The 11,881-nt window shown below is 48.3% G+C and overlaps 1 protein-coding gene across 1 annotated transcript in view; it reads left to right on the top strand.

Annotated features, from left to right (window-relative positions):
- The first annotated feature begins 6,032 nt into the window (after positions 1 to 6,032).
- Positions 6,033 to 11,881, top strand: part of RIPK4 (receptor interacting serine/threonine kinase 4) — a 78,295-nt gene continuing 72,446 nt past the window's right edge. The window contains exon 1 of the mRNA XM_069202593.1: positions 6,033 to 6,352. Within this exon, the coding sequence (XP_069058694.1) occupies positions 6,051 to 6,352 (302 nt within the window). The 5' untranslated portion in view covers positions 6,033 to 6,050. The remainder of the gene's footprint in view (positions 6,353 to 11,881) is intronic.

Raw genomic sequence — 11,881 nt, 5'->3', positions numbered from 1 at the left:
TCCTCCCTCTTTCCTCCTTGCTCCCTCTTTCATCTTTCCTTCCTCTTTTCTCCCTCTTTCCTCTTTCCTCTTTCCTTCCTCTTTCCTCCCTCTTTTCTCCCTCCTTTCTCCCTCCTCTTTCCTTCCTTTTTCCTCCCTCTTTTCTCCCTCCTTCCTCTTTCCTTTCTTTCCTCCTCCCTCCTCTTTCCACTTCCTTTCCTCTTTCCTCTTTCTTTCCTCTTTCTCCTCTTTCCTCTCTCCTTCCTCCCTCTTTCCTCCTTGCTCCCTCTTTCATCTTTCCTTCCTCTTTCATCTTTCCTTCCTCTTTCCTTCCTCTTTTCTCCCTCCTTCCTCTTTCCTTCCTCTTTCCTCCCTCTTTTCTCCCTCCTTTCTCCCTCCTTCCTCTTTCCTCTTTCCTTCCTCTTTCGTCCCTCTTTTCTCCCTCCTTCCTCTTTCCTCTTTCCTTCCTCTTTCCTCTCTCTTTTCTCTTTCCTCCCTCTTTTCTCTTCCCTCCCTCTTTTCTCTTCCCTCCCTCTTTTCTCTTTCCTCCCTCTTTTCTCTTCCCTCCCTCTTTTCTATTTCCTCCCTCTTTCCTCTTTCCTCTCTTTCCTTCCGCTTTCCTCCATCTTTCCTCTTTCCTCACTCTTTCCTCACTCTTTCCTCTTTCTTCCCTCTTTCTTCCCTCTGTCTTTCTTCCCTCTTTCCTCCCTCTCTCCTCCCTCTCTCCTCCCTCTCTCCTCCCTCTTTCCTTCCTCTTTCATCTTTCCTCCCTCTTTTCTCCGTCCCTGCATCACTTGGGAAGGCACTTTGGTTTCCTCTGGAAGGTACATTACAACCTGTTGAGGAAGGTGTGTTGTCCTACCAAAGGACTTCAGAAGGCCATTAGGATGAACCACTGTGTTTTACAAAGTGTACAAAGGGGCTGTTCCCGTCCTATTCAGCGGACACCTTGTGAGAAAGTTGCCTCTTTCTAGCCTTGTTACCCCCACTTTTGGTCTGTTTGTGAGTATATGTCAGGGTGTTTTCACTGTCTCACTGGGATCCTGCTAGCCAGGGCCCAGTGCTCATAAGTTTGTGGCCTATATTTATGTGTGTCCTGTGTGATGCCTAACTGTCTCACTGAGGCTCTGCTAACCAGAACCTCAGTGGTTATGCTCTCTCTGCTTTACAAATTGTCACTAACAGGCTAGTGACCAATTTTACCAATTCACATTGGCATACTGGAACACCATTATAATTCCCTAGTATATGGTACTGAGGTACCCAGGGTATTGGGGTTCCAGGAGACCCCTATGGGATGCAGCATTTCTTTTGCCACCCATAGGGAGATCTGACAATTCTTACACAGACCTGCCAGTGCAGCCTGAGTGAAATAACGTCCACGTTATTTCACAGCCATTTACCACTGCACTTAAGTAACTTATAAGTCACCTATATGTCTAACCTTCACCTGGTGAAGGTTGGGTGCAAAGTTACTTAGTGTGTAGGCACCCTGGCACTAGCCAAGGTGCCCCCACATCGTTCAGAGCAAATTCCCTGGACTTTGTGAGTGCGGGGACACCATTACACGCATGCACTATACATAGGTCACTACCTATGCATAGCGTCACAATGGTAACTCCGAACATGGCCATGTAACATGTCTAAGATCATGGAATTGTCACCCCAATGCCATTCTGGCATTGGGGGGGACAATTCCATGATCCCCCGGGTCTCTAGCACAGAACCCGGGTACTGCCAAACTGCCTTTTCAGGGTTTGCACTACAGCTGCTGCTGCTGCCAACCCCTCAGACAGGTTTCTGCCCCCCCTGGGGTCCAGGCAGCCCTGGCCCAGGAAGGCAGAACAAAGGATTTCCTCTGAGAGAGGGTGTCACACCCTCTACCTTTGGAAATAGGTGTGAAGGCTGGGGAGGAGTAGCCTCCCCCAGCCTCTGGAAATGCTTTGATGGGCACAGATGGTGCCCATCTCTGCATAAGCCAGTCTACACCGGTTCAGGGATCCCCCAGCCCTGCTCTGGCATGAAACTGGACAAAGAAAAGGGGAGTGACCACTCCCCTGACCTGCACCTCCCAGGGGAGGTGCCCAGAGCTCCTCCAGTGTGCCCCAGACCTCTGCCATCTTGGATTCAGAGGTGTTGCTGGCACACTGGACTGATCTGAGTGGCTAGTGCCAGCAGGTGACGTCAGAGACTCCTTTTGATAGGCTCTTACCTCTCTTAGTAGCCAATCCTCCTTCCTAGGTAGCCAAACCTCCTTTTCTGGCTATTTAGTGTCTCTGCTTTGGGAATCTCACCAGATAACGAATGCAAGAGCTCACCAGAGTTCCTCTGCATCTCCCTCTTCACCTTCTGCCAAAGGATCGACCGCTGACTGCTCAGGATGCCTGCAAAACCGCAACAAAGTAGCAAGACGACTACTAGCAGCCTTGTATTGCTTCATCCTGCCGGCTTTCTCGACTGTTTCCAGGTGGTGCATGCTCTGGGGGGTAGCCTGCCTCCTTCTTGCACCAGGAGCTCTGAAGAAATCTATCGTAGATCGACGGAATCTTCCCCCTGCAACCGCAGCCAACAAAAGACTGCATCATCGGTCCTCTGGGTCCCCTCTCAGCACAACGAGCGTGGTCCCTGGAACTCAGCAACTCTGTCCAAGTGACTCCCACAGTCCAGTGACTCTTCAGTCCAAGTTTGGTGGAGGTAAGTCCCTGCCTCCCCACGCTAGACTGCATTGCTGGGTACCGCGTGATTTGTAGCTGATCCGGCTCCTGTGCACTCTTCCAGGGTTTCCTTCGTGCACAGCCAAGCCTGGGTCCCCGACACTCTAACCTGTAGTGCACAACCTTCTGAGTTGTACTCCGGCGTCGTGGGACTCCCTTTTGTGACTTCGGGTGGACTCCGGTTCACTTTTCTTCTAAGTGCCTGTTCAGGTACTTCTGTGGGTGCTGCCTGCTTCTGTGAGGGCTCCCTGACTTGCTGGGCACCCCCTCTGTCTCCTCATCCAAGTGGCGACATCCTGGTCCCTCCTGGCCCACAGCAGCATCCACAAACCCTAACTGCGATCCTTGCAGCTAGCAAGGCTTGTTTGCAGTCTTTCTGCGTGGGAACACCTCTGCAAGCTTCTTCACAACATGGGACATCCAGCCTCCAAAGGGGAAGTTCCTAGTCATTTTCGTTCTTACAAAATACTGAGCTTCAACCATCTGGTGGCAGCTTCCTTGCACCCTCAGCTGGCATTTCCTGGGCTCCTGCCCACTTTCGACACTGTCGCGACTCTTGGACTTGGTCCCCTTGTCTTACAGGTACTCAGGTCCGGAAATCCACTGTTGTTGCATTGCTGGTGTTGGTTTTCCTTGCAGAATCCCCCTATCACGACTTCTGTGCTCTCTGGGGGTTGTAGGTGCACTTTACACCTACCTTACAGGGTCTTGGGGTGGGCTATTTTTATAACCCTCACTGTTTTCTTACAGTCCCAGCAACCCTCTACAAGCTCACATAGGTTTGGGATCCATTTGTGGTTCGCATTCCACTTTTGGAGTATATGGTTTGTGTTGCCCCTATACCTATGTGCTCCTATTGCAATCTACTGTAACTTTACATTGCTTGCATTACTTCCTTTTGCTATTACTTGCATAATTTTGGTTTGTGTACATATATCTTGTGTATATTTCTCATCCTCATACTGAGGGTACTCACTGAGATACTTTTGGCATATTGTCATAAAACTAAAGTACCTTTATTTTTTAGTACATCTGTGTATTGTGTTTTCTTATGATATTGTGCATATGACACCAGTGGTATAGTAGGAGCTTTACATGTCTCCTAGTTCAGCCTAAGCTGCTTTGCCATAGCTACCTCTATCAGCCTAAGCTGCTAGAAACACCTCTTCTACACTAATAAGGGATAACTGGACCTGGCACAAGGTGTAAGTACCTCTGGTACCCACTACAAGCCAGGCCAGCCTCCTACACAACTCCATCTTCCCCACTTCTCGGTCCCTTCAGTCAGAAACTCACATTTGCATTTACCAGCAGAAGGTTGTAGCACGTCTGCTAACCGGTGGAGTTGATCCTTAAGAAGGAGATTGGGCAAGGATGTTACTCTTCGTACTCCCTTGCTTCCAAGAAGGATGGCTGTCTGCATCTGATCCTGGACCTCGGGATCTTAAACTTCTACCTTTGCAAGAAGAAATTCAAGATGTTGTCCCTTATGCTGATGCTTTTGAAGCTGGTGTTGATAGGGCGGTTTGCTCCGCCGCAGATTCAGGTTCAAGCAATATCCCTCGGTGAATCGTTAGTTCCGACTGAAGTTGACATCACATTTCAATACATTTGAAAATATAAAAACAAACTTGGCCCCACAAGCAAGACAGGGTGTTTAAGTTCAAAGCCATAAAGGTTTAATAGAAGTGGTGCAAAGTTGCAAACTCAAACCGTCAGTAGTGTTTGTAATTTATTAACCAATACATTAATGCATTGGGTAATATATACAACGCGATTCCAAATCGTATGAGTGAAGACAAACTGCTATAAAGTTGTTTCTAAATGAAATTCGAGCAAAATCAATTCTCCTAGAAAGGGAGCACCCAACACTGCTACGCTAGGGGAATTTGGGGGAAATTTAGGGAGAAGTCTGGACAAAAGGATTCTGCCAGAAAGCCTCTGACAGGCAATAGTAAGTATATGCTTGCAAGGAATGGAAAGGGGGATTTTGCAGGCAAAGAAGCTTCTGCTAGCAAGAGGAAAAGGCATCTGAGTTTACGTTGCATTATCTTTAATTACACATTTTTACAATTTCACACTTCGAGTGAGAGGAGCCAATCAAGTTAAAGTACAAACAGATAAAGCAAATTCCGTAGTTTCTCCAGCTGAGGCAATGTGAACTCACACTAGGCGGACCTCTTTCAGACTTAACAGTTGTCTGCAATACAACCAGATACATTCTCCAAGGCTGTGCTTTGCAACGCCTCCTTGACACATCCTGCTAGGATTTCGCAAAATAAACATTTCATAAGAGAACACAAAATAGTAGATACATCGTTTTGGAATTGCTGGTTCGGCTTCTTCTGCAATGAACAAATAAAGATAACATGTAAGAAACGACAACCAAACATTTGCCATTTCAAAGTGAGACCTACATTAGATATAGTTTAATCAAACGCGAAATGCACGCAGTAAATACATGTGCATGCGCAAATGTTGATTTCTAATATTGAAGCAAAACATTTAATTAGGGAAAAAAAATCATCACTAGGGGTGAAAACTGGATGGCGTCCCTCGACTGGCGGGATGTGCATTTCCACACACTGACCCTCTAGTGACTTGTGCACGAAGCTTTAAAGATGGATCGCTAAATGGGTGGGTGAGTGGGGTGGGGGTGTCTTATGTAGGGTTTTGTGGTCAGCTGGACTTTGGAATGCATTGCACATAACTATTCCATTGCTCGATAAAGGGGGCATTTTGGAGGCATGCTTATCTGCCAATATTCCTGAATTAAATGGAGTTCCCCAGTCTTACCCTGTACATTGGACCTCAGACAGTCACCATCACTACCTCAATTCAGGAAGGACCTCAAGACTTGGCTCTTCGACTTAACTTTGAGGACATACGCCTTAAGGCCCTATGGGGGGCGTGTCAAGCTCTAAAATAATTGAGTGATTGATTGGTGCAGACTGAGCTTTAGTTGAGCAAATGGTCCGTTTTAAAATGTTACTGGACGTTAATACAACAGTGCCAGTCATTTGAATTGCCATTTCTGGATTTTAAAAACGCATTCAAGTGAGAAATGGGGCCACATCAAAATATCTGTTTTGTGCTTAGGCATGCGTAAGGTTCGCTTTGCGTTTATGCTGATGCCCGGTTATTCCGTATGTTTTTTTTCGTAGCACATGACGGTGAACCATCCACTGCAGTTGCTCGCGTTTGAACTATAGGTGGCAGTAAGGAACCTCGGCTCCCGCAGCACCTGGCAGCAGGAGAGAAGTTTGAACTTGTCGTGCCTCCTACGGCTTCTCGCAGGTACAAAGGTGCATCCCCAATGGCAGCCGCCGCACCGGAAGTGACGTCAGCGCCCGGTTAATGAACACACCTCGGTCACCTGGACGGGGCTGGGCTCCGGGGAGCACAACACAGCCGCGGCGAGGAGGCAGGAGTCTGGCGGGGGAAGCGGCGCAGGGGGCAGGCACCGGAGCCGGGACCATGGAGCGAGAGGGCGCTGCCTCCTGGGACATGGGGCTGCTCAAGACCTTCGACTGCGGCGAGTTCTCCAACTGGGAGAAGATCGGCTCGGGCGGGTTCGGGCAGGTGTATAAAGTTCGCCACGTCCATTGGAAGACCGATCTGGCCATCAAGTGTCCGCCCAGCGTTCACGTGGACGAGAAGTAAGCGTGGTGGTTTATTGAAGGGTCTTGTCCTGTGCCGTGCCCTCTGGGCGCTTTGTGGTTAGGAGTGTGTGCAGTCTGTGCTGTCAGCTGGAGATCGCGCCCGTGAGGGCAGGAAGAGGTTTGTGTTCCTGGCGAGCCTAGGTGACGGCTGGAAATCCCCTCTGCTAGTGTAGTTAGCAGTGTTGCACACCCGAGCCTCCCCTTCTCGTGATTTTCTTTTTATTATTTATAAATGTTCATTTTTCCTATTTTAACATTGCAATATGCTATGTAGCTTAATGTATTCCCTGAACTGTTATCTCTGCTCAACTGTTCAATCACGGAGTTTGGATTTTTTTTTCTGTTTCCTAGTCGTTGCAATCTGGGAGAAGTGCAGCGTTGTAACAAACGGAGTTTGTAGTTCTTTAGTACGCATCCCTAGGCACATTCATAGTATTCGTGCAATTCTCGTCGCCACTTTTCTTATATCGTCACACGGGATCTTTGCGTCTTCGAATACGCGTGCTTTTAACCTTGTTGCCGTGTTATTTATATTCATCCACTACACAGATGTCATGTCTTGGGGCACAGGAGATTTTCGCGATTACCCCGTACTGTCGGTACAGCGAGTTTTTTTGTTTGAATTGTGTTGCTCTGTTGTGAGCATTGTGTAACTTGTTAGCAGTGATCTTTGGGAGTGTGTCTGCGCCCAGTCTAGTCGCGTGCTTTCCATCCGTAATGTCTACTCCTCTTCTGTGGTTCCGCACTCCTGCGTCACTCCACTGGCGTGACACACAATGATGCTCCTCCTGCAGAATGGGACACCTCCTTACCCAGTAGACTCTTATATCTCGCACATATCAATGGTCTTGGGTCGCGGGGGTTCTAAATGATTGGGGGTTCCTCCTGTGCGCAGGAGCTCGCGTCTGCGTCACGCCCCTGCATCATCCCTTGCGCCCTGCCCTAGTTGTCTTGCTCCGATATCATTTGTAACCAACCCCTCCGCTATGTTTGCACTGTTAAAGACCTACATGAGATGTTCGTGCTGTGCAGAAATCTTTCTGTGGGCTGCGGGTTTGAACTGTGAGATTACTAAAATGTGTACGCATGAAATTGGCGATGGTAAAATCTGTTATTGAGATACTTGGATACCTCAGTGGTCTTGAGCGTTAAGGCGAATTAACAATGTGCATAGCCGTTACAATTACTTCTTAGAATTGTGCTTCGATGGTGGCTGCTCGTTTGAGCTGCAACGGTAACACTTTGTTTAGGCGCTACACTGTAGCAACACGTTTTCACAAACGCAGTACATCTGCCACCTTTCTGCCTGTACCCCTAGGAAGACTTGTTGCACAGACCACCCCTACCATGTACAGTGTTCTTTTGCTTTGTCTAGTGCCGCGCTTACGTACAGTACTGCAGCTCTGCTTTGGAGAGGCGGCAGTCTTTCCTGCCTGGGGTTGCTTTGTAGTACCTATATGGGTTCTACGGTTTTTCGTGGACCTGCTAAGTTTCCCGTCGTTTGCAATGACTTTCTCCCGGTGCGGTAGTCTTGCAGAGTTCAGTGTTTGCAGGCCAGAACTGGCATGACTTGTCTATCGGTTGCAACACAGAGCCTGCATGCCGTATCCAACCAGTTAGCTACAACTGCTTGCCCCCCCCGTCTGATCAGTTGCAAGTATGAGCCTGCATGCTTTATACAATCGGTTGCAAGACCGAGCCTGCATGCCTTATTTGGCTACTTGCAAGTAGTTACTGGCTAATGCCTGCATGCTTTGTCCGATACATTGTGATCCAGAATCTGTACGCTTTGTCCTGATGCATTGTGATCCACAAGCTGCATGCTTTGTCCTGATGCATTGTGATCCACAAGCTGCATGCCTTGTCCTGATGCATTGTGATCCACAAGCTGCATGCCTTGTCCTGATGCACCGGGATCCAAAAGCTGCATGCCTTGTCCTGATGCACCGGGATCCAAAAGCTGCATGCCTTGTCCTGATGCACCGGGATCCAAAAGCTGCATGCCTTGTCCTGATGCACCGGGATCCAAAAGCTGCACGCCTTGTCCCCAAGCATCGTCACCCAAAAGCTGCACGCCTTGTCCCCAAGCATCGTCACCCAAAAGCTGCACGCCTTGTCCCCCTGCATCGTCACCCAAAAGCTGCACGCCTTGTCCCCCTGCATCGTCACCCAAAAGCTGCACGCCTTGTCTCCAAGCATCGTCACCCAAAAGCTGCACGCCTTGTCTCCAAGCATCGTCACCCAAAAGCTGCACGCCTTGTCACGATGCATCGTGATCCAGTAGCTAGCTGCGCGCTTTGTCCCGCTGATTCATCGTGATCCAGTAGCTGCACGCTTTGTCCCGCTGATGCATGACTCCTGATGCATCGTGATCCAGAAGCTGCACGCTTTGTCCAGATGCATCGTGATCCAGAAGCTGCGCGCTTTGTCCTGATGCATTGTGATCAAGCCTTGTCCCGATGCCTTGTGATCCAAAAGCTGCACGCCTTGTCCTGATACATTGTGATCCAGAAACACGCCTTATCTCGATGCATCGTCAACCAAAAGCTGCACGCTTTGTCCTGATGCATCGTGATCCAATAGCTGCACGCTTTGTCCTGATGCATCGTGATCCAATAGCTGCACGCTTTGTCCCGATGCATTGTGATCAAGCCTTGTCCCGATGCCTTGTCATTCAGAAGCTGCACGCCTTGTCCCGATGCATTGTGATCCAATAGCTCCACGCTTTGTCCCGATGCATTGTGATCCAATAGCTCCACGCTTTGTCCCGATGCATTGTGATCCAATAGCTCCACGCTTTGTCCCGATGCATCGTGATCCAATAGCTCCACGCTTTATCTCGATGCATCGTGATCCAATAGCTCCACGCTTTGTCCCAATGCCTTGTCATCCAGAAGCTGCATGCCTTATCAGGTCAGTTGGGATCCAGAAGTCACAATGTTTCTCATTAGTAGGGAGCCAATGCTTGCATGAGCGGTTGATCTTGGTTCGAGAGAGTGTTTTTTAGCACACCTAGATCTTTGTTACATCAACAAGCAGGTGTCGTTTGTGTTTGTAAAATGGCTAGTTTAGTGTTACCTGGGCAGGTGAATTGTTGGTATGTGGCTGATTAGCATCTAAGAAGCATGCATTGTGGTTGCATGGCTCTTGGTTTACGCTATAAGTGTGACGCTTTCCACCACACCGGGCATGTCACGTAGTTACTTCATGCTGACCAATAGCACAGCAACCAGTTGTCATTTAATCACGTGACACATTCAGTAGTCTTGTTTCTACTTTATCCAAGAACACTTTGCATTCTGGAACTTGCAGTTTTCCCTTTAAAGTTGCTCTGAAAAATCATAGCATGTGCAACACGTTCAGTCAGGATTGGGGTAAGGTATCCCCATTCCATGGACCAATAACAGGCTTTGAAGCAGGAGGGTCTCCTGGTAGCGCATTGCTTAGCAGGTGCTGTGCCTCTCAATTATTTTGCGATGGGTACCGCAGGACACTTCTACATATGGGGTTCCCATGGTTGGTCCACTGGAGCTGGACCAGTGCCTTGCTTTAGTATAGCCACACGAGATACATGAACGTAGAGTTGAGCAAAACGCGAATCTCGAGCCTCACCCTAAAAACCCGGCCCGGCATCACCCCTCGTAGTCCACGCCCCCGGACTGGAGCTCACTGAAATAATCGTGCAGGTCGGTGCTGCTCAACTAGTGCTCTTCCATCTCCGAGACTAATGCGTGACATGCGTGACTGTCACGCAAAGCGATGGCCAGCCTCTGTGCGCAGGTTATGCGGGGCCGTACCCACAGCCCTGCCGTCTATCGTTCTCAGACAATAGCAATTTAAAAAACCCATTTTGAACTACGTTGTAGATAGCATGCAGCTTATTTTTAAGCGTGGCCTACAGAACTAAGGTGTCTTTTCTTCTTGAAGTTTTCCAGCGTGCAGTATATGTTTTTTGGTATGGCCCGGAGACTTCTTCAGCTGTTTTTCCACCTTCATGTTTCCCCAAAATAATCATAATAAAATGCATACATATCTACAAGAGCTGTCGAAGAGCCCTCTTAATCCAACTGGCACTGTGAGCGACCACATTTTGCCCTAACACCTGGGTAGCCGACCTCCTGCAAATAACATGGAGGTGGTGGGGCCCTTTGGACACACTCAAGGGCTAAGTGCTGTGTTGAGGGGGCCTCCTGGAGCTCGGAGCCGCCCGCATCGCGGGCGCATTTGTTACAAACAGTACACTTCAGTGCCGCAGCGGGGCTGCTGCTCCAATGTTATATATATATATTTTTTTTTTTCTTTCTATTATTTCTCATATTTTTTGGATTTTTTTTTTTTTTTTTTTTTTTTCCGGCATATTGCATGTTTTGGAAAAGTGTTTGAAAATAAACTGCATGCTTACCAGACATATTGGAAAAAGTGGCAAGCCTCTTTCACTACTGTTTTGGTCCTCGGAAGTAGACTTCTACCCACTCCTCCCCCAGCATGCGTTTCATAATTTCTATATTCACCCCTTCAAACATCTAAATGGGAGACCCCGCTTTTTAGATTTTCCCCATCAATCCCGCTGCATTCCTGGCCGCCTTCTCTAATCACAGGGCCAAATGTCCTCTGCACCCACAACCCCAATAGCTCGTGCGTTAAAGCGCATTTCTCTTTCTGCACCCAGACACCAATCACAAGAAGTATCTCTGGCTAAACCAAATGACGCCCCTGCGTCCTTTGATATAAAGTCTCCCCCTATCTTCAAACCAGCCCAAAAATTCCTCTCGACTCCTGGATTTTGCCTGTTTCATCCTAGAATGGTTTGTTCTCTTACCTGTGTCTACGCAACAAGTGCGCATGCGCAGGTTCACTTTTCTGAAGGTCGCTGCACTAGTGCAGCCCAACTCTCTGTGCTATGAGTCTCTGTTGGGTTAATTGCCTTATATCTCATTGTGACAGTTAATGCAGTTGCACAGCACCCTTGTACAAACTGTCTTGCTTCTAGGCGTTGGTATTGTGTGTCAATCATGACCCAGCTCAGTGGAACTCATGTTATCAACCTTCAGAGACTAAGGCCAGGTGGACCACTGTGATTAAAACATGTCGCCTTCAGTTTATGGCCGGGGACGCATTATCGCACTGAGACATTATACCACCTTATAAAACTTGCACAATGATTCTAGCCAGATCCCGTTGCACAGTTGATGAAATGTGTAACTGTGCATAGCGGCGTTAAAGGTAATGGTACATTAGTTACCATAGCACGTGTATAAATCTATTGGGGGCCATATTCTTAAAGTAGTCTGAGCATTTAAGTAAATGTAACACAGGTGCAGAAATACGGCATTCGCATGGGTAACCTCCCTGTCTGTATCAGTGAAATGTCACCCTCACAGATGGGATTAGGATGGTGGAATGTCTTCGTTAACAAATATGGTGTTGAACTGGGGGCGTGGGCGTTCCACAGGAGCACAAGGTAGTTTACAAGGGCCTTGTAGACAGTTTTCAGCCTCGGAAATATTTGTAAATGTACCCAAAGGA

This window comes from Pleurodeles waltl, chromosome 8 (assembly GCF_031143425.1).
Source record: "Pleurodeles waltl isolate 20211129_DDA chromosome 8, aPleWal1.hap1.20221129, whole genome shotgun sequence".
NCBI classification, from domain to species: domain Eukaryota; kingdom Metazoa; phylum Chordata; class Amphibia; order Caudata; family Salamandridae; genus Pleurodeles; species Pleurodeles waltl.
Note: the sequence above shows the minus strand (reverse complement) of the source record. Positions and strands in the feature narration are given on the sequence as shown.